At 43.1% G+C, this 24,260-nt stretch overlaps 1 protein-coding gene across 1 annotated transcript in view; it reads left to right on the top strand.

Annotated features, from left to right (window-relative positions):
- Positions 1–10,027: 10,027 nt before the first annotated feature.
- The window catches only part of LOC122045632 (gibberellin 2-beta-dioxygenase 8-like), a 149,897-nt gene continuing 135,664 nt past the window's right edge, over positions 10,028–24,260 (top strand). The window contains exon 1 of the mRNA XM_042605941.1: positions 10,028–10,652. Within this exon, the coding sequence (XP_042461875.1) occupies positions 10,171–10,652 (482 nt within the window). The 5' untranslated portion in view covers positions 10,028–10,170. The remainder of the gene's footprint in view (positions 10,653–24,260) is intronic.

Raw genomic sequence — 24,260 nt, 5'->3', positions numbered from 1 at the left:
ATGGTGGTGTTGTGAGCTGGAAAAGTTCGAAGCAGGACACAGTAGCTGATTCTACGACAGAGGTCGAGTACATTGCTGCATCAGAGGCAGTAAAGGAGGCAGTTTGGATCCGCAAGTTCATCACTGAACTTGGGGTGGTTCCCAGTATCGCTGACCCTATTGAGCTCTATTGTGACAACAATGGAGATATAGCACAGGCGAAGGAACCTCGCTCACACCAGTGGACCAAACATATACTACGGCGCTTCCATCTCATTCGAGAGATTATCGAGAGAGGAGATGTGAAGATATGTAGAGTACCTACAGAGGCTAACATCGTAGATCCCTTGACCATGGCTTTGGCACAGAGGAAGCATGATGGTCACAATAGGTCATTGGGGCTTAGAGCCTACACTGATTGGCACTAGTGCTAGTGGGAGATTATTAGTTAGAGCCCTAAAGTCAATCATTTGATGATTGTATTATGGACTTATTGTATCATATTCTTATATATAAATAAAGGCATTTGTTTTGGTTATTATACTTACTTGTATTTGTGCCAAATAAACTAAGCATAATAGCGTCCTTGAGTAGAAGGTTCTCACCTATATCAATCGGTTAGTTGAACCGATAATGAGATGATATATGGAACACTATTCTTAATCATTCCTAGTCGAGTATTAACATTCAGGGACAATGTTAATGCAATAAGACTAGCATGTAGGTCAACTCGATGACTTGATCTCACAAGTCATGGATATAGAGATATCAAGTTGACACATGGGTATGCATTGAGAATGTATACTGAATGACCCACCATGAGAAAGTATCATGGATCGTTATATGAGTGTCATATAATTTCTAATGTGGCTATTAGTATGACTACTAGTCCTTAGACCTGAAGTCACCATGGATCCCTACATAAGGAGTTATGTACTTTGGTTTCGTCAAACGTCACCCGTAACTTGGTGGACTATAAAGGCGATTACTGGGTATGTAACAAATTATGTGGAGGGATGTGAGTGATGTAGATGGGATCTATCCCTCCTATATGACGGGAGAGACATAGATATTCTTGATAGAGTGAGACCACGAAGTGCATGGTCATGCCTAAATGAGTCAATATGAGATATTGAGATCATTTGATTTAGTGAGTCTACTTGGAGTTCAAGATTTAGATTGGTCAGAGGATGACACGGTCTATGCCTCACATTGATTAATCTAGATGTCTAGGATAGAAGGACACTTGTCATATATTGTGAGGAGTCACAATTAGTAGTCACAAGGTGATGTTGGATCTCAACATTCTTGTAACTTGGGTAGTAATGATGTGTTGCTAGATACCTCTCATTACTTATGCTCCTAAATGGGTTTAGGGACATTGCCAACGTTACAAGAACCTATAGGGTCACACACAAAGGGCAATTAGATGGAGATTAGGTTCATTTGATGAACCTAAAGGATTAGGTCCATGTGATGAACCAAATTGGATTAAGAGTAATCCAAATTATGCTAATTGAGTTGGACTCAATTTGGTTCATGTGTTAAATGAGTCTAATTTAGACTTAGACTCATTGAATCAATTTAATTCAATGAATAGAGATTCATTAAATTAAAATTGACTTGAACCAATGGTTAGATTTGATCAACCATGGGAGAGAAGTGGTCAAGTTTGACTTGACTTGAGAGGAAGATGAAGAGTCAAGTTTGACTTGACCATTTGCCACCTCATTGGTGAGTTGGCAAGATGTAACGCCCCGCCCCTCCTGCTAAGGCGACGGGGGTTACTTAGACACATACATACTTACTTAACACAGCGGAAGTCTTACTTAGAAAAATTAAAAGCTTTTACTTTAAAATCACTATAGAAATATAAAACCACATAGCATACTTATCATGATTTTTGAGTTATAATACCCAAACACATAATTAAGGTCATGGAGTCAAAATGAAATAACATAAATATGGCATATTTCTTTATTAACAAAAGCATGTCTTTCCCTTTAGCCAAGTCACTACCACACATATCCTTCTAGCCCCTCCTGCTGCTCCCCAAGTACATCCATTCCTAGCCTTTATCTGTGGTACAAGAAAGTAAGCTGTGAGCACTCATGACTCAGTAAGTTCCTTTCCTACTCACAAAAACCGTATAGCATATCAAAATCACAAGTCAAAATGCATGGAAACAATTTATCATATCAAGCAGCATATCATGGCATATCATAACATAATCATCATAAAGTATCATAGCATATTCTAACATGAACATCAAATGAATCCTGACATAGCATAACATCATCATAAATATCATGGCATAATCATAAAGTATATGCAAAGTGAATTCCTAAACATGTATCATGAAACATATGCAACATGTCTTTTGAAAACTTATAATATACATACTTAAACATAATGTCAACATGATTAGGGCCCCGACTTGTACCGCATACATAAATGCGCGTGTCCTATGTAGGTCCAAGGTAGCAAGTCTTGAACCCTACAAGGCATACATACTAGGCCCGTTTCTTAGTCCATCGACCTAGGGACACTTAGGAGCCCATCCCTAACGAGGCCCGTTTCTTAGTGCATCGACCCCGGGGCGCTTATGGAGCCCACCCTTGGTACAAGCCATACATAAAGTAAAGTAGCATGTCATACATATCATAGTTCTTATCATTTCATGCATATCCTATTTCTTAACATATCATAAAACAAGCATATTTGGGCTCACAGCACATGCATGGATCATAAGCATACATAATGAACATGTCATTTATCATATCATAAAGCATGCATATTTGGGCACACAGCACATGCATGGATCATAAGCATACATAATGAACATGTCATTTATCATATCATAAAGTATGCATAATTGAGCACATAGCACATGCATGGATCATAAGCATACATAATGAACATATCACCTATCATAGAAAGTCATAATCATACATGAAATCATTAAATAACATCTCTTAATTCATAACATAGCATGTGAGGCACATCTAGGTCACTAAACCTATTATGGCCGAAAGTTCAAGAGTAGGGACATGAACTCTAGACAACATACAAACATAATAATCTCATGATAACTTCACATCCTATCATAAGAAAGATCCTAAGCATGTTAACCTAAATTTTTAAGCCCTCCTAGGTTTCTAATTCTTTCATGGTTGAAACCTTCATGAAGAGCAAACAAGTTCTAAGCAACATGCAAACATGTATACCCTAAACTCATATCATATCATATTTCATAAGGAACAACTTGAGCATATTTAGTTTGAGTTCTAAGTTCCATAAGCTTCTATCCTTATCATGGCCGAAACCTAGCAAGCCTTATTCTAGGTTACATGTAGCATGAAGGTGTTGAACCTTAAGCCAATATCCTACACATTTCATAAGGAACATCGTAAGCACATTTGGTTCAAGTTCCAAACTTCCTAAACCCATTAACTCAAGGTGGCCGAAACATATTAAGCATGGAAAACTAGATTTCTAGTGGCATAAGAGCATGGAAAAAAAACACAACTACATTTCATAGCATTTATCACAAGAAACATCATGAGTATATCTAAGTTGGGTTCTAAATTTCCCTAGGCTTTTAGACCAATAGTGGCCGAAACATGTGAGCATGAAAACTAGGTTTCTAGGGCATAAGAGCATGGAAACCACAACTACATTTCATAGCATTTATCATAAGAAACATCATGAGCATATCTAAGTTGGGTTCTACATTTTCCTAGGTCTTTAGACCAATAGTGGCCGAAACATGTGAGCATGGAAACTAGGTTTCTAATGGCATAAGAGCATGGAAACCACAACTACATTTCATAGCATTTATCAAAAGAAACATCATGAGCATATCCAAGTTGGGTTCTAAGCTTCCCTAGGCCTTTAAACCAATGGTGGCCGAAACATGTGAGCGTGAAAACTAGGTTTCTAGTGGCATAAGAGTATAGAAACCACAACACATTTCATAGCATTTATTACAAGAAACATCATGAGTAAACTTAGTTTAAAATCTAAGCATCCTAGCCCTAAAACTTAGTGTGGCCGAAAGTTACATGTAACTAAATTTCTATGTAACAAGCAACCCTAAGAACATCAAACTAGTTTCATATCATTTCATCAAGAAGGTCATGAACATCTTAGCCTTGGTTTAAACTTTCCTAGGCCTCAAATCACAACATGGCCGAATCTTCATAAGCATGAAATAGACTTTCAAACCAACATGCAATTAACATTTTAGCTTCATATCTTGTCTTAGGAAAAATCATAGCATGCTTAGTTTTAGGTTTAAAGCTCTCCTGGGCCTTTAGTTCTTCCATGGCCGAATATTCATGAGCATAAAAAAAATGGAGTTTCAATCAACATACAAGTAAGAGAAAAAGTTAACAACACCATTTTCATAGGGTACATAACACAAGAACAAAGGAGCATATTTAGTTTGAGTCTTAAGCTTACCTAGTCCTCTTGTTCATGCTTGGCCGAGAGTCTAAGGTTCATGGATCTAAGTTCTCATTAATCATTCTAGCATGGAAACATTAGATTAACCTCCTACATAAGATACATGTCACAAGAAATATAATAAGCATATCTAGTTTAAAATTTCTTAGACTATTCCTTTTGTCTTGGCCGAAATTTCCATGAAGCAACCCTAGGTTTCTAAGCAATCTATCTTCATGAAAACCATATGAGCTATTGTACCACAGGTGAGGGGAAGCTTACCTAGTGTTCACTTGTTAATCCTTAAGGAAATGGTACCCTTGGTGAAGAGGAAGAAGAGAGCTTCTTCTTTTAGCACTCCTTTTGATTTCTCTTGCTTGGAAGGGTACACCTTGAAGGCTCCTTCTTGTATCTTAGTTTTCTCTTAGGAAGAAGACCTAAACTCGGCTTGTGGTGATGAGGGAGAAGAGCTCTAGTTTCGGCAATGGTGAGGAAGAAGAAAGAAAATGAAATCCTTTTCTTTCTTTCCTTTTTATGCTAAGTGGGTGGAAGAAACAAATATGAATTTTGCTTCCCTTTCTCCTTAATTCATGTATATACTTTTCTAATGAGAATATGTCCTCATTCATCTCCCTTAACTCTTCTCATCCTCACTCTCTTAATCCCCACGAAAATAGAGAAAAAATAGAAAAGACAACTTGTCTTTTGCTTACTCCTTTTCTTTACCAAGAGGTAAACAAGAGGAAGAAAACTACTTGATTTTCTCTTGTTCCCTCACTTAATTATATCTTCACTTTTAACTACAATACCCATCATTTTCCATTCATATGTTATTCATTATCCTAGTGGTTATCATACATAATTTTATTTCTATCCTTTGTGAGAGGTTCAAGGTTCAAACCTTCACCTCTTCTTTTTATTTCTTTTATTTCTTTTTCCTTTGATTCTTCTTACTCTTATGCTCTAAAGCAAATAACACCCATATACTTATCTTATAGTTTTGTGGGTGTTACACAAGAAGTGGACCAATGATGATGCTCCACATCATCATGGTTACTTAAGTGAGATGCCACCTCATGGGAGTTACCAAGAGTTGTGACTCTTGGTATCCCATGGAGGTTACAACCTCCACTAAAGTGGCCGGCCACTTTGATTTCATGTGGAGAGTTTCATTTTTTTTGTGGTAACTCCCATCTTCTTCCTCTCTAGTTTTCTTCTTGCTCTCCCTCTCCTCCATTACTGATCTCTAAGGTTGCTAGCACATCCTTAGAGATTTTTCTCCATCTCTTGCTTGTGTGGATACACATAGAGAAGTGTCTACTTTGACACTTTTGAGATCCGGCGAACCGAGAACGAGCGGGATTGCGAAGGGCTTCGCATCAAGGGTATAACCTTTCTTCCTTGTAGATCTAGTTTAGATCTAGTGTAAGAAACTCGTACTCGTAATGTTTTCGAAATTTTATTCTTCGCACGGATCCGGTGGCGGGATTTCGGGGTTTCCACGACGCGAAAAAGCGGTTTTCACGGCCCGAAAAATCTAACAGGGAACCACAGTGACTTCAGGTCAAAGGACTATTCATACCAATAGTCACATGAAAATATTTATGATACTCATATAACAATCCATGAAATATTCTCATGGCAGGTCATTCAGTATATATTCTCTAATATATACCCATGTGTCAACCTGATATCTCATATCCATGACTTGTGAGATCAAGTCATCCGTTGACCTACATGCTAGTCTCAACGCATTAATATTGTCCTTATATATTAATGCTCGACTAGGAATAGTTAAGAGTAGTGTTCTCTACAATATCTCACTATCAATTCAACCAATTGATATACTGTAGATAAGAACCTACTACCCAAGGACATTATTATATTTATTCAATTGGCACTAAATTAAAATAAATATAATAACCAACTTTACCTTTTATTAATAATGATATATGATACAATAATGTGTCCTTTACAATCATCTCATAATTGGTACTAGGGCTAATACTAACATGACTAAAGAGTCATTTCATGGACATGTGAAGTCTTTGGGACTTCAAAGAATGTAACTTATTTTAAAGATATTTTGATAAATAAAAAATATCATGATCTATTCAGTGTATATGTCTTTCTTATATTCGAATAAAATGTCTCGATAAGCATGTTGGCAGATTGAGATTGGTCCACTCACATGGACAATCATCTCTATTTGTTAAGTACGAATAGAGGTAAGACCGTTGCTTATGGGATAACTTATGTTGCTATGAATAGAGACATACCCGTAGGTTAAGTTCGCCTTGATAATTATGTAAAGATGAGATTATTTATGTAATGATCAGAGTAAATGCACTCACCATTTACTGAATCTGCTAAAAGTCATATTGAAATTCATATGTTGAATTCAGGATTAGACATTAGGTATGTCTAGATCGAAATCTGTACGATGTTAAATTTTGAGAAAAACATGCACTCTTTTTAGTAAAGAGAATAACATCGTAGCATGTAATTCATACCATATCTGCTATGTCGACAAGAAGGGTAGTAGGAGAATGAATCTCTACTTCTCTACTATGTGAGACCCTTGAGATTATAAGTTAATCTTAACTTTACCCTAAGTGACTATTTAGCTATCTACTTGAAGTTATGATCAGTGTCTGCTACTTTAGCATGTTTCCTATTGACTATGGATGATTCGGTCTATGGAGCATAACTAGAAAAATGACTGATTAGAATGAATAGATTCTAGCTAAAAAGGAAGATTAAGATTGATTTACATCTGTGACATTTATTCATTGGTACCAGTTATTTTTTTAGTTCAGTACATAAAATTTAATTATGAATAATTTATTTAATTGGAGATGTTGAACATGCTCTCGACATATAGTCAATATGAGGGATTAGAAATGTTCATAATAATGTAAATAATTTAATCTGGGGTAAAGGCAATTCATTGATGTCTCTGATTCATTATAAAGAGCAGCTATGTAAGGTGTAATAATCTTCTTAGCAATAAATGTCCAGTATGCTTGTTGTCGCACAAATCATTTTTCCTAGTGTATGGAATGGATGTTCTTATTTGATCTTTGTGACTAATTAATTTTGCTCTGGTCTTCATAATCTGATCGTCAAATAGTCTATATAACTTAATCGATCTTTGTGACCAATTAATATTTAGCTTTGGCATTATGACATGATCAGCTCGTAGTTTATGTGACTGACATGGTCTATATGACCATATAATCTTATGGATTGACTTGGACGAGTGGGAGATGTTGGATGTTCAGGAGACGAAGGGGCACCATTTCCCCTTCATTTTTCTCTTTGTTGCAAACGCCTCTTTGCTGCAAACACCAAGGAGACGAAGGGGCGTCCTTTCCCCTTCGTCTTCCTCAATCTTCTTATAAATGGTGCGTCCAAGCCATGAGAAGGGAAGTGGGCAAGAGCATAAGAAAAGTGAGAGGCGATGGTGATCAGTGTGCGTCGAGCAAAGAAGAACATATGAGAGGTAATGAATTTGGCTCGTGAACCTTGAAGCACTTTCCGGTTATCTGTGATTGTACTTCCGACAACAACGATGTCCAATGACTTCTTCGATTTCTTTGGGAGATCATGTGAGTGGTTACAATTTTTTTTTCTATGTTTGATTCATGCTATCAAAGAAACAACATTTCCCTCACGCACCCATGGGCTCCAACTCTCAACTCAAAACTGACTTGACAATCGAAAGTATCACACCGGTGCTCGTGGACAAGTGTTGACATGTAGCACTTCTTCTGAGAGGCCGCCAAAGAAGTATGGGAGGAGGAAAAGGAGAGGCATGAGCACGGAGGAAGACAAGATCAAATCTCGCGTCAACTATGATTATCATCATACATATTCTAGAATAAGTATTGGTAAATAATTTTATTTTAGATAATCAAACAAATCCAATGAGTTTGATTATCTTGACAGCACCCTCTGCTAATTATAACCGCAAAGCATTTCAAATGAGACAAACTACTTTAATGTGGACAAAATCAATTTCATTTTCATCTGACACAAACTTTCTCTACGGAGCTCTAAATAATTTGGTCAATTCCAACCCACTCCATATTTCAATTTGGAGGACCCCCTAGCCAACCTTCCCCAATATAGGCCTGAGCTAGTCTAAGAATCCAGCAGATTTTTTTAGATTTATCATGTCTGGACCCTGATAGGGAAGTTGGTTGGCATGTAGCATCCTTCTTGTCCTTTTTGATTCCTCTCTATTTTGAAGGTACATGTTTAGGCATCTATGCTAACTACTTGATTCTCTCTCTCCAATCAGAAATAAGACAATTTGCTTTCGGTTTGCAAAATAATCATCAATATATATATATATATATAAAAGCTGAAATATAAAAAAATATTTTAAATATTAAAGGATAAAAATCAAAGGACATCTATCATTTGACAAATCATTATATCTCTTTTTCAATTAAAGTCACATAGACACTAAATTTAAAGTAAACCATCAAAATACTCATGGATCGATTTTAAGATTTAGATTATAGTTGATTGCTAATTTCTACAATAGGTAACAGCTGGCTATTAATTTCTACAATATATAACAGTTGATTGCTAATTTTTATAATGTGCATCAGCTAATTGGTAGCTTCTATAATAATATTATTATTTTATATTCATTTTACTTATTGGAGAGTCATAATCTAGTTCAAATAACATTTCAATAAATAAAATAAACTAAGAGAACTTCATGACACTACTATATTTCAAATCAATATTATTTGATCATTATTGTCTATGTAAAAAAAAACAGATAGCTACTATAATTATAGCAGCGATTGCTAGCTTCTACAATAGTATTATCTTAGGTTGATTTTTGCTAATGGGAGAGTGATCACCTAGTAAAAATAATATTCTAATAAACAATATAAACTAACAGAACTCTATGACATTAACTATATATTTTAACTGAATATTATCTGATTACTATTGACTATGTAGAAGTTAGTAGGTAGCTGTTATAAAGTATAGTAACTTGTTGTTAACTTTTACAATAGATCTTATGCTGATTTTATTTATTGGAGAGTGATAACTTTATTAAATTAATATTTAAATAAGTAAAACAAATTATGGAGACTTCATGACATCAAATACATTTCAAATAAATATTATACGATCATGACCGATATGTAAAAGCTAGCAGGTAGTTGGTATAACATGAAGCAACTTATTGTTAACTTTTATAGGTTATAACAACTACTCAATAACTTATACACAGTATAATAATTATCCGATAGCTTCTACACAACATAACAACGACATGTAGCTACAAAATATTAAGTAGAGTATTCTTAAAATAAAAGTCCAAATGTGTTTTTTTTTTAAATAAAATATTCATTGGGGGTTTCCCTTAATTTAGTGCGTCATTTTAATTTTTATCCAATATTAAATTCTCAGTGAGATTGATGTTTTAATACTTAAAAAAAATAGAGGATATGGATGAATAAGATGCCTAACTCACATTACATCAGGTTAACCATATGATCGAAAATATTGGATATTATTTTCTTGGTCGGATAAAGTTAAAATTTATAATAAATCAGCCACCTCAGCAGTGATGCCAGCGGCCCAAGCGGAAAAAAGAGGACAAAAGTTGCAAAATTGGCGTCGTCGGCAGGCCAATGGAATTAGATTCCTCGCATTGCCAAAATCGCAATAACACCACCGTTTCCGAATTCCCGTCCCCTCATTCTCTTCTCGATGGCGTCGCCTGAGAAGGACCAAGCACCGGTGCATCCGCCGCCGCCTCCGGATCCCGAGCTCGTATCCTACCCGCCCTTCTTTCTCCAATGCAATGCGGGCGTAGGCGGCGCCCCTCCGCCGCCACCTCTGCCGCCTAGGGCGATCTCCTCCTTTGACGTCGTGGCGATCGACCTGCAGCGCCTTGACGCGGCCTCGCTGGGGGAGGCGTGCCGCGAGTGGGGTCTGTTCCGGCTGGTCAACCACGGGATACCGACTGCGTTGAAGGTGGAGATCGAGGCGGAGGCGCGCCGCCTCCTAGCGCTCCCCTTCGACGCCAAAGCAGCGCGGTTCGCCTGCCCCAGCATCGCCTACTTCTGGGGCACGCCAGCGATGAATCTCCCCCTCAAGAAGCTCAACTGGGTCGAGGGTCTCCATATCCCCCTCGCCAACCTGCGCTCCGACCGCTCCGCCGTTGATTTCGACGGATTCGAGACTTTCCGGTTAGCAACGCTGCCTCTTTATTGCACTATAATTAGTTTTAAAAAGATAATTGTTAATTTTTTTGTTTTCCTTAAGTTACTTTCGTTTGAAGGCATATAAATTTCTAGACTAATTAAAGGCACATCTAATTAACTAAAGATGCACAGTTGAAAATTTATTAAAACGTATATATATATATAGAGGGTAAAAATCAATGGACATCAACAGCGCATCTTTCTTTCATTTTTAATGACGTTCTATCTCTATTACACATCATTATTTTCACTCAACCCATTACATGAACAAAATACGATAACAATTTCATAGTTACTATCATAATTATAACAATTACAGATTATAATCGATATAATATGAATATTATTGAGTAAGATAAATATATATTATAGAAGATATAAAATTTATCTATTGTAATATTATAGTAGCACATGTAAATATTATTAAACAAGATGAGTCTATTATTATATCAGTTCTAAAATTATAATTATTAAAATATAAATGTTGCTGAATGTCAAATCTAAATTTAATTTATATGGCAGGAAAGAATATCATGTAATAAAGCTATCTCATTTTATAATAGCACTTGTGGGATTGAGCATCTTTTTAATAAAAAAAACAAAGAGGCCACCATGACAGATTCCTTAAAAAAGGGGGCTCCTTCATTTTTACTCACATATATACTGAGTTATGATTCTATACGTCTAAAGTTAGAAAAAAAAATATTTACAAAGTTAAAGCATCCAAGATTGAGTTTGACTCTATAGGAGAGGATTAATAGAGCAGAAAAAACTATTTTGAATTTTTCAAAATAATATAGTAATATAGTGAAAGATAGAACCACAATAGAAATATAATATTAAGTATAGTGAAAACAGATGATTAAGCTCAGAAAAATTTAATATATTTTTTAGTAGTTAACACAATGAAAATATAAGTTATCAAAAGGGAATAAGTTAAAATAGATATGAGTGCATCAATAATTAGAATAAGAAAGCATTAATACTGGATTTACATGGTTTGGAATCTGGATTTCTATTTTACTATCTATGAACTTGTAAATTCTCATGAGTTAATTGTTAAAAAATCATTTTTTTCTTCTTTTCAACCATCTTTTAGAGATAGAGAATTCTTTTAAAAAAACAACTATAATAGAAGATACTATTGGTACAATCGTCCCTGAAATTTTTATAGTTTGATTTGCACAATATATTTTAGGGAATTTAGTTAAAGGTGACCAAATAACTTGATCATGATTAATTAAGTTAAGTGAAGAAACCAAGCAAAGTCAAGATTGATTTAAAACTTGGATGTAAGTAAGAAGTCCAAGTAGAACCAAATACTTGGCAAATTGATGAAAAGACCTAGTAGGGCTAAGCAGTGGAAGTCCTAGCGAGACTAGACAGTGAAAGTTCTAGTTGGGAACCAGGCAATAGCAAAGTCATAAGAAGTGAAGCTAAGCAGTAAAAAAGTCTCAGTGGCTAGTGAGTGAAGCTAAGCAATTGAAGTTCAAGTGGAATTAGTTGGAAGATGATCGTTGTAAGATGAAAGAAGTGCTAGAGGAGGTGAATAGTACGTTCAATTATCTGGTGCTCCCAGTACCAATAATTTCTTGACAAACATGTCCTAGTGGAATCAACTAGGAGATGATTTCTTAATAAACAAGTCCAAGTGGAGTCAGCAAGGAGTTGATTGCTTGGCAAAGAGAGAAGTCTTGGATGAGTGAACTTCAAGAAATTGAACCTAGTAGGTTTAGGTAAACCAAATTCTAAGTTTTGCTTGTTTGTGCAACAAGAAATAACTGTTGGATGAAGACTTGGGAGATCGAAGCTTTTCAGGAGAACTAGACCAAATTTGGAATAACGCTACTCTAGTTGACCTTAGAAGTTTCGAAGCAACTTAAGGCTTTAGGCGACCCGAAGATCTTCCAGGCGTCCTAAGCCTCTAGTTGGCCCGAGGGGAACTTTATCAACTTCGAGCAGTTTGGTCAATGGATGAGTTTTGGCCAAGTTGTAGGCAAGTAGAGGGTCCGGTTGACCGTGAGGTCAAAAACTTATCTTGAAGTTGGTCAAGTTTGTAACCAGTCAACATCGTCTAGGCGACTGGAGGGGTCTCCAATCAATTGAGGAAAGTCTAGAAAGTAGAAATACCTCCAGAAGAGTCTAGAAAGTAGAAATACACTAGTGGGCGACTGCTTCATGCATAGCCTTGGATACACTAACCATTGGGGTTAGGAACCAAATAAAAATATGGTGTCTTACTTTTCTTATATATTGTTTTTACATTTATTATTTCTGCTGTGTATTTCTAGCATCTTTGATAGAAAAGAAAAGAACAACAAAAATGATGATTACATTATTCACCCTCCTCTAGTGTCAAAACCAATCTTATAATTTGGTATCAGAGCTAGGAGGAGCTTCATTGGACTAACATATTAGAGTTAAAAAGGTGAAAGGGAACATTTTCCCCTTCATCTTCCTCTTTAATTAGAGATGTTACTGTCACTTTCCTTTTGTATAAAAAGTGTCCAAGACAATCAATGCAGAGGTCAATCGAGAGAGAACATATTAAGGTTGGTTCATCCATTTGCAAGAAAGGGATTTGGTTCGTGGACCTTTGAGGGGTGGTTCAGCTTGTGATTGTTCTTCTGACAACAAGCATAAAGAACTTGTTGAGATTTGTCGTCGTCATCCATTATGAGTAATTATAGTTTTATATATTTCATTTTTCCTTGTATTTCATGCTTTAGATCACTAGAATGGTATAGAGCCAAGATTGTAAAAGCATCTACCTCTATTTGATGGTGAATGAATTACTATAGGAGTTTTGCTCCATGGAATTTTACAATCACTGGGAGTGTTAGGAGTGCCGGCAACCACGTCAGGTGGCTGGCGATAGGTGTCCGTGGCCAATAAGCATTGGTATTTGCTTTTGAAGGCCGACGATCAGACATCCACCGTGTTCATCATTGGAAAAGGGCATTGGGGGGGGGGGGGTGAGAAAAGGGGATCGCGACGAATCAAAATAAGTGAGATAATGCTTGATTTTAAATACTCAAATATATAAATAAAATAAAATAAAACACAAAAATAAAAGGGAGAGAGAAAGTTTGATTTTAGTAAATCAAAGGCAAAAAAAAAATGAAACCTTTCATTTCATATATGTTGGCTTGGCAGAAAACCAAAAGTTTTTTTATGCATGTTGGTAAAGAAAATAGATTACTTTTTTTTATGTCATGTATATGATAAATTGGACTTGGCTGGGGTTGGATTAAATTGGTCTAGATTGCCTAATATGCCAGATTTGATTAAATAAGTCAGATTTAATCCAATGAGCCTTGGTTTGATCAAATGAACCCAAGTTTATCAATAAGTCTGAGATTAATTTAAATAAACTCAGGTTAAACAACAACAATACATATGTGATCCGGTGGTAAAGATGGAGTCGACTGGCAGGAGGTCAAGGTGGTCAACACCCTGTGGGGCTCGTCCGGCAAGAGGCAAAGGTGGTCAACAAGGGCTTGTCTGGCGGGAGGCCAAGGTGGTCAACAAGGGCCCATCCGACGGGAGGTTAATGTGGTAAATACCCTATAGGGTATGTCCGACGGGAGGTCAAGGTGGTCAACACCGTGTAGGCGCCCGACTAGGTGAATCACCTCCCCGATTGACGGAAAGACGACCCGACATCTCGACAGATCGGCTCGACTTGGGCCCGAGCTCATGCGAGTAGCGCCAGGGCCTTCGTATGATTAGCTGAGCAGATGTCCCGCTCAGCCAACCGCGACGTCAGCCGAGCGGTTCTTCCGTCCGGCTTAGTATAAGACAAAAGGGGCGGGTAACTCTATCTTCCTCGAGACAAGTGTCGCCGACAGGCAGCATGGTAGGCTGTCGGATCAGATAGAGAATCGTACGCCGGGAGTTTCCACTATCCCGTCAGGGATATGCTCGTGCTATTGAGGTATGGCGCCAGACACACTTTTCTGACACACTCATTACAGGTATGCTTTGAGAGGTGTGCATATCTCGGTAAGCGTGCACGCACCTTCAGGGAGCCATATATAAGGACCCTCAGACTCCAACGGAGATATGCATGATTCATCACTGTAGCTACAGTTCTCGTCATTCTACTTCGATTTCTTGCTGCGGGAGGGCCGTCGCCTGGAACCCCTTCCTGGCTCGGTTTTGTGCTTGCAGGTTCTCGCCGAAGGTCTACGTTACTCATAGGGTTGCGCGGAGTCAACGAGAGCACCACGTCCCCAGTGACCGTCGACTTAGCACTCGGACATGATCAAATTGACGCTGTCTGTGGGAACGCACCTGAATCCGAGCCGAGAAGATGGAGGAAGCTGGATGCTCACACACCGTGGCGCTCTCTCCAGAAGAACTCGACGCGCTCATCTAGGCGTGAGCGATAAAAATAGTAGAGCAGCAACAGAGGGCACAAGCCGAGCAGCTTACGCATCAGGCCACCTCGGCATCCGGTGGCCGAGCGGCGTTGGAAGATCGACCGGAACAATTTTCTACTTGGGCGCAGAACAAAGGGCAGACTGGCACGCCAGGAGATGCACCACCCGCGCCAATTCCCTTCCATCGGGCTCTATTCCAGACCCCCTCCGAACTCGCGCAGGCCAACCAAGGATCATCAGCCGATGAAGCACCCGCGTGGGACATCAAGAAAGGCAAGGCACCTCGGACCGATTCTTCGCCCGAGCGGATCAATCACTAGTTCTCAGAGGTGATTCTGCAGGATCCGTTCCCGAGTCACTATGCCCCCCTGGCGATTGGAGAGTACAGTGGTGCGACTGACTCGGACAACCATCTCGGTAAGTTAGATAACGCCGCTACTCTACATCAATACACTGACAGAGTTAAGTGTCGGGTCTTCCTCACTACCCTGTCCGGCTCGGTGCAACGATGGTTCCAGAGGTTGCTGGACGGATCGATTTGGAGTTTTAAGGACTTCCGGATGGCATTCCTCCACCACTTCGCAAGCAACAGACGCTACTAGAAGACTAGCGTCAGCCTGTTCTCCATGAAGCAAGGGCCCAAAGAAACTCTCGTAACCTACATCCAACGATTTAACCGGGCAGGCATGGACATCCCAATAGTTTCATCCGAGACCATGATGCACGCCTTCACCCAAGGGCTAGTCAATGGGGATTTCTTCCGTTCGCTCATCCGAAAGCCGCCCCGCGATTACGACCATATGCTGAAGAAGGTGAGTGAATACATCAACATGGAGGAAGCACAAGCGGCCAGAAGGAAGGAGGTGCCATCAGAAGCATCCGCGTCGACTGAAAGGAGGCCACCTATCAGCCACTAGCCCCCTAGAGGGGCCCGAGCTGAGGGGGCCCGACAGCATTACGAGGCCAAGCCGCATGCCGTCCAACACGTGACTACCGAATGGCCGAGGCCGAAGGAAAAGGTATGGACTCCCATGTTTTGTTCCCTACACCAGTCGGATAGCCACAACACCCACGATTGTCGAGGGTTCGCCCCAGTTGTCTTGCCGGCGCCAAGAAACTATTGCCGCCGATCGCCCTCACGCCAACCAGCGCATTGGCACCGGGATGCCGGGCGAGGAGAAGTTAGGCGATCATCCGAGCGGCCACATCACGGTGATCAGCCCCGGACCTCTCACGAGCGAGCTAGAACATCCGCACGGGAGGAAGAAAATAGAAGCAACGCCGCTCGGGGGGAGATCAATATCATAGCAAGAGGGCCCACCGGTGGGGATTCTAACCGAGCCCGGAAGTCGCATGCTCGGCAGCTAAGGATCCACGCTGTGGGCTGTAGCGAAGAGAAGGCGAACGAGCCCGAGATTAGCTTTGGCACGAGGGACCTCGAGGGAGTCGAAGTACTGCATGACGATGCTCTCATCATCAAAGTGGTAATAGTCAATTATACTATTCACCGCATATTTATTGACATAGGCAGCTCGGTCAACATCATCTTCAAGAAGGCATTCAACCAACTCCAGATTGAAAGAGCCGAGCTGTTGCCAATGACAACCCCACTGTACGGGTTCACAAGAAACGAGGTTCTGTCGGTCGGACAGACCAGACTAGCCATATCGCTGGGAGAAGAGCCTCTCCAAAGGACGCGGGCCGCTAACTTTATCGTGCTAGAGGCCCCTCCGCCTACAACGTGATCCTGGGACGCCCCGCCCTCAACGAGTTTCGGGCGGTCGTCTCGACTTTTTGTCAGAAAATAAAATTCTCCATCGAGGACCAGGTAGTAGAGGTCCGAAGAGACTAGCTAGCAGCTCGGCGCTGCTACGTGGAAATGGTCCGCTCTGAAGCCAGATTCGCACGGAAGACACCCCGTATCGAGGTAAACACTATAACCGAGAAACCTCCTACTTTAGTTTATGAGGAAAAGGAGGAAGTGCAGATTCATCCTTGCCGACCAGAGGCCACCACCTTCATAGCATCTGACTTGGAGGGGGAACAAAGGAAAGAGCTCATCAAATGCCTCCAACCAAACCACGATGTCTTCGCATGGTTGAAACACAAACTGCTCGGTATTTCCCCAAGAATAGCTCAGCACGAGCTCCACGTTCACTATGTTGAAATCGACAATAGACTTCGGATATTATCCGAAGTAATAGGCAGATAATTACCGAAGTAGACACACGTAAAGTAAAAGGGTTAATTTTTTACTTCACCACACTTTCACCGAAGTCTATCACCGGTCCAAAACCGGTTCAAAATTGGACCATTTTCGAAGTAAAAAAACTCTATTACTTCATCGAGATCGGTAAAATGACCGAAGTAGTTGATGTTATATTACTTCATAGGTTTCATTGTTTGATGAAGTAAAATAGGTATACAACTTCACAAATTTTAAATTCTGGACGCCCGGCCAGTAAAGCAACGGAAGAGAGACTTCAGTGCCGAACAAAATCAAATAATCCAAGCGGAGGTTGAGAAGCTCCTGGAGGCCGGCCACATACGCGAGGTGCAATTCCCAAGCTAGCTCGCAAATGTAGTGCTCGTCTCCAAGCCAAACAACAAATGGAGAGTCTACATCGACCTTTAGGACCTGAACAAAGCATGCCCGAAGGACTTTTATCCTCTGCCCAGAATCGATTAGGTGGTAGATTCAACCGCCGGGTGCGAGCTAATATGTATGCTGGATGCATACCAAGGATACCACTAGGTGCCGCTTGCGCATGAGGACCAGGAGAAGGTTAGCTTCATCACGACGGATGGCACCTACTGCTACAACGTGATGCCGTTTGACTTAAAGAACGCTGGGGCCACTTACCAGCGTCTTATGAACAAAGTATTCAGGCAGCAGATCGGGCGCAATATGGAGGTATATGTAGACGATATATTGATTAAATTGCTCCAGGCTGCCGATCTCTGTGCAAATATAAAGGAGACCTGCCATACGCTGCGGATGTACAGAATCAAGCTCAACCCCCAGAAATGTCTATTCGGCGCCAAGAGCGGACGTTTCCTGGGATACATTGTGACCGAGCGGGGCATTGAGGCTAATCCCAGCAAGGTTAAAGCGCTACAAGATATGCTACCACTGAGAAACCTAAGGGAAGCGCAGCGTCTTACCGGCCGGATAACAGCTTTATCAAGGTTCTCAAAGTCTGTTGACCAGAGCCTACCATTTTTCAAGATCCTGCGCCGATCTACGAAGTTCCAGTGGGACGAGGAGTGCGATTGGGCGTTCGAGGAGCTCAAAGTCTATCTCAACTCCCTACCAGTGCTAGCCAAGCCGATAGCTAGTGAACCCCTCAAGATTTACCTATCCTCGATCAATCACGCGGTCGGCTCGGCCCTTGTACGACCGGAAGGTGAGGAACAGCCTGTATACTTCTTGAGCTATATATTAAAAGACGTTGAATCCCACTATACCGGTCTCGAGAAACTCGCCTTTGCACTGGTCCTCACCGATCGGAGGCTCCGTCCATACTTTCTCACGCATACCATCATAGTAATGACCAATAGCCCATTGAGCAGGGTCCTCCTCAATCTAGAAGCATCAGGGCAGCTAATCAAGTGGACCACGGAGCTTAGTGAGTTTGATATTCAGTATCAGCCCCGGACATCCATAAAGGCACAATCTCTAGCAGACTTCGTCACCAAGGTGCAAGACCCCGAGCCCGAAGTCACCTGGAAGATGTACGTGGATGGGTCGTCCACCCGGCAAGGGAGTGGGGTGGGAATACTACTGATCTCCCCCAAAGAAGAGCGGATGCAGCTATCTGTTCGGCTGGACTACCGAGCAACCAACAATGAGGCCGAGTACGAGGCTCTCATAGCAGCTCTCCGGAACGTTCGAGATCAACAACGCTCAGCTCAGGCTCTACGTCGAGGCCTTCGAAAAGTTGAAAGCCAATTTCTAGGAGGTGGTTATAAGGAAGGTACCCCGAGTGGAGAATCAAGCGGCGGATGAACTGGCGAAACTAGCCAGCTCCATATCGCTGATCATCATGCAGCAGCCGATCGAGCAAATGACCCCCGTGGCCTATATTGACCGGATGGAGGGACTCACCTTTCCCAGCGACTGGAGAACGACGCTGATAGAGTTTCTACGATTAAGAGCTATGTCTTCTGATCGGGAAGAGGCTCACCTGCTGAGAAGGCGAGCGGGCAGATTCACATTAATCGAAGACCAGCTGTATAAGAAAGCTTTCTCCCGACCGCTTCTCAAATGCGTCGGGCCAGAAGACATCGACTACATACTACAAGAGGTACACCAAGGCTCCTATGGTGGACATCCGAGCGGCCGTTCGCTAGCAAGAAAGATTTTGCTGGCTGGCTACTTTTGGCCGACCCTTCAGGAGGATGCCGCTCGAACCATATCCACTTGTCTGTCCTGCCAAAAGTACCATAATCTCTCACACCGCCCGACGGAAGAAATGAAGACGTCCATGGTATCTTGCCCATTCGACTAGTAGGGCATGGACATAGTGGGGCCCTTCCCCATGGCAACTGATCAACGGAAGTGTTTACTTGTTGCCATTGATTACTTTTTCAAGTGGGTAGAGGCCGAGCAGCTGGCCAGGATCACCGAATAGATGGTCAAAAAGTTCATCTGGCAGCACCTTATTTGTCGGTTCGACATCCCGCGTCGGCTCATCTCAGACAACGGAAGGCAGTTTGTCAGTCAACAACTCAGAGAGTGGTGCGAAGGATACGACATCCAGCAGGCCTTCACTTCAGTGGCTTACCCCCAAAGCAATGGGCAAGACGAAGTAGCCAATCGGGAGATCCTGCAGATTCTCCGAGTTCGACTCGACCACGTCAGGGGCAGCTGGGTGGACACGCTTCCAGGTGTATTGTGGGCAATCCGAATGATGCTAAAGGAGGGGACGGGTGTCATGCCTTTCCACTTGGTGTATGGGGGCGAGGCAGTCGTTCCCGTCGAAGTCGGAATAGAATCTGACCGGGTGCAACAGTACGACGCGGACAACACCGAGCGAAGACAACTGGAGCTTGATTTTGTGGATGAGACGCGCGCCAAGGCAGCCGCTCAGCTGACGTCCTATCGGTAAAGAATGAGACAAAGATACAACCGGCGGGTGATCCCCCGATCCTTTCAGGTCGACGACCTAGTATGGAGAAAGGTGAAATCGGTCAGCGATGTCGTCAAGCTGGAGGCTCCGTGGGCTGGACCGTTCAAGATCGTGGAGAAGCTCTGCTCGGGAGCTTACTATTTAAAAGATGAAGACGGATGGCGACTGGAACATCCATGGAGTGCGAACCATCTTCAGCCGTAACGAGCTGGGTAAAAGGTGTGCCGATGTATTTAGTGCCGTGTATCTCTTCTTTGCCCTACGCCTTTTGACTACAGGGTTAAAATCGAAAAGCAAAGGATTGCAAGATCATCGCTGAACGACTGGGTAATTCGGAAGATTGTCGAGCGGCGACATTAAACGCCAGAGCTGAACCGACGACTATAAATACCCGGTCTGAACACCGTCAAGCGGCGACGTTAAACGCCAGAGCTGAACCGGCGGCTATAAATACCCAGCCTGAAGACCATCGAGCGGTGACGTTAAATGCCAGAGCCAAACCAGCGGCTATAAATACCCGGCCTGAAGACCGTTGAACGGCGACGTTAAACGCCAGAGCTGAACTGGTGGCTATAAATACCCGGCCTGAAGACCGTCAAGCAGTGACGTTAAACACTAGAACCGAACCGGCGGCTATAAATACCCGGTCTGAAGACCATCGAGCGGCGACGTTAAACGCCAGAGCCAAACCGGTGGCTATAAATACCCGGCCTAAAGACCGTCGAGTGGCGACGTTAAACCCAGGGTCGGAGTGGAGACCATAAATTCCCCGCCTGAAGACTATCGAGCGGCGACGTTAAACCCCAGGGTCAGAGGGGTGACCATAAATACTCCGCCTTGAAGACCGTCGAGCGACGGCGTTAAACCCCAGAGTCTAGCGATGACTATAAACCCCAGGGTCGGAGCAGGGTCGGAGCGGCGACCATAAATACTCCTCCTTGAAGACCGTCGAGCGGCAATGTTAAACCCCAGGGTCGGAGCGGCGACCATAAATACTCTGCCTTGAAGACCATCGAGCGACGACGTTAAAACTCAGCCTTGGGAAATAACCCAACGCATGCATTGAGTGGAAGTCGAGCGGCTACTCTAAACCCGGGAGGCATGATACTAGGTGAATACATCAATAATGGCATGGGTTCCATAGCCGAATGGAACTACGCATCTAAATACTTGGCAAAGCAAACAGCACATAACACATAAAGGAGGGCGCAAAATGATTTAATTGATAGGCGCTGCCGAGCGGTAGAAGTACATTAAGGCTTAAACAAAAAACTCTACTAACTGCTCGCTCACTCGATATACTCAAACGCCTCATTAGGGATACCCTCCAGAAGCTAGACTCGATTGACATCTCGGTCCGAAAACCTTCAGGGAGGTGGTCGTTCATTTTCAGTTGGGTGATCATGGCGGTAATGGCCAGCTCGAACGAATGGACGATACAGTCTGTCGCCTTCTCCAGAAATGGCTCCGAGCGGAGGTATTGATGTTTCATGGTGGTAAAGAGAACCGGCTCAGCCTCCTGGTGGGTCTTCAGAGCAGCCCGCGACTCCAGCAACTCATCTTCAAGGCGCTTCACGTGGCCTTGCAGTTAAGTCTCCTTGGCCAAGCGACTCTCCTGCTTAGAAACCAGGGAATCCTCCACTGCCTTCAGCTTCTCGGCCAGTCGTCTGGCTTCCTGGTTCTTTTCTTCTAAGTCGGTGGTGGCCCGTTGCTTAGTCGCGGAGGCTAACTCCAGCTTCCTATCGTAGGTCTTCAATTGAGCCTGGATCTGGCTCAGCCTACTGGCCTGTTCAGCTGACTTCCGCTGTTTCTCCTCCGTCAGAAGTTGTTGAGCTTTCTCTAGATCAACCTTCAGATGACCAGCCGACGGTCCCTGAGAAGAAGAAGCCTCCCCGGAGAGTTTGAGCTTCTTCAGCTCATCCTCCACCTGCACCAGCCGCTGGCACATGGCGATGCCCTCCACCTAGTACTGCAAATAAACATTAGTGCCGATCAGAGGCAATTCACAAAGTTATAGCTAAGAGAACTAACCCCAATGGACATCTCCAGATGGCTGTCTGCCTGCGCGCCCGGGGACTGCAGAGCCGCTCGCGCCTTCGCCTCTTCCCATACGTGGCCGAGTCGACCCCGGATGTAGACCTGATGTTGGGGAGATTCGACCAGGTCACCTGGGGAGCGAAGGTCTTCCGTCGGCAAATGAAGGGTGGCGGTGATGAATCGTCTCCCGCCCAGCGTTGATTGGGAAGAGGCAGACGGGCTAGAGGACTGGGCAGTGCGAACAGGATGAATGGCTGAGCGAGTTATCCTCCTCCCAAACGGAGGAAGGGAGGTAAGTGGCTGCACGGGAAGTGGCTCCTGCAGCTCAGCCAATGAGGGGGTCCGATTGGAGGATGTAGCCTCCACTGTTGTAGGGGCTATAGATGGGATGCCTCCCACAGATGTTTGCACGACCGACGTGGCGGACCGGGAGGGCACCTCGGCTCGGTGTCTCTTGTGGGTGAGCGGCACATCGTCGCTCGGGGACCCTGATCCCTCAGCTTGAATGACGGGGGGCACCTCTTGGGTCACCCCTAGGTCAGTTGTCCCGCCCACGCTTGGTGTTTGTTCGGCGGTCCCATCGCCCGCAGTGGCAGTTTCTCCAGCTATGACCTCCTACGAGCTGACTGGGGGCAAACTGAGCCGCTCCATATCCTTGGCAGCAGCCGCCTCGATCTCGGCCTGCTTGGCCTTCATTATCCCGGCAACTCGGGCGCGCATCATGATGTCAGATACAAAAGAAGAACAGAATCAGTTAGACTCAAAGGAAGGAGGATAAGGAAATCTGGTACCAAGGCTACTCGGAAGCTGTACTCGGCTTGGACTCAGCCCAAAGATATACAGTACGCCCTCGGGGAGCAATTTGTGAATATCAAACTTCAGGTCGACTAGCATATTGGTAGCATGAAGATAGTCCAACCGTGTCTTGTACCTCTTCAAATCTGGCTGAATGGGAAGTCCGACCTGTCACTTGGTCCGGAAGCTCGGACGCTCGGGGAGTCTGATGTAGAAGAAATACTCCTTCCAATGCTTGTTGGAGGTGGGCATCCTGTTGAAGAAGACTAGGCCAATGCGAGATTGGAATAGGTACCTACCCAGCTCGGACTGTTTAGGGTAGTAGAAGTAGTGGAAGACCTGAGGGGTCAGCAGGATGCTGTGCACTTTGAATAGCACAACTACACCACATAACAAGCGGAAGGAATTGGGAACGAGTTGGGCGAGCGGGATATTAAAGGAATTGCAAACTTCGGTAATGAACGGGTGGATGGGAAATCGAAGGTCGGCCACAAACTGGTCTCGAAAGAAACAGATAGTGTCGGTCGACGAGCTATGTGGCCGATCGGACGATCCGACCAGGACAATTTCGTGGTCGGGTGGAAGGTCAAAAGCATTTATAAGACGCGTTGAGTCGCCCGCGTCAAACCTGGTCTCCATGGTGGTGTACCAAGGACCAGGGGTCGGGTCGACTGGCTGGGAGGAACTGGCCATAGTCGAAAAATTGAAACAAAGGGATTCGCTTGGAAATTCAATGGGAAAGCAAAAAAGGATCGATGAGAGGCGACGGAGCTCCGTAAAGCGATAAAGACTAGGAGAAAAGACAAGGAAATAGAAGATTAGAGCTTACAAGAAAATGGAGTACTGGAGAAGGAAGCTGAGGATCTCCGGAACGCTGGAACGGAGCGCTGGAAGCAAACGAAGTCGCCGGAGCAAACGGAGGAGAAGCGGAAATAGAGCGCTGGGGAAGTGGCGCCGCCAAAGCTTTATAAAGATAGGCACGGTTGAGCTGAGTTGTCCGATCTAGGGCGCAAGGATCGAAGTGTACATCTGATCGTTGAATTCAAACCGCCAAACATCACATCAGTAGCTGTCATCTCGGACGTGCGGTGACTGTATCACCGACACATGGTGCCCCCCACGGGTCAGCATTTAATGGGTGCATGCTCGGTCTTAATGGAAGCGATCTGCACGTATCACAAGGAGATTCGGACGGAGTCAGCAATAGCCGACCGGCCCGCGCCCCCTCGATAGTGGTAAGGAAA

The sequence above is a fragment of the Zingiber officinale genome, chromosome 2B, assembly GCF_018446385.1.
Source record: "Zingiber officinale cultivar Zhangliang chromosome 2B, Zo_v1.1, whole genome shotgun sequence".
Taxonomy (NCBI): Eukaryota; Viridiplantae; Streptophyta; class Magnoliopsida; order Zingiberales; family Zingiberaceae; genus Zingiber; species Zingiber officinale.
The sequence above is the reverse complement of the archived record's forward strand: the minus strand, read 5'-3'. Positions and strand labels throughout refer to the sequence as shown.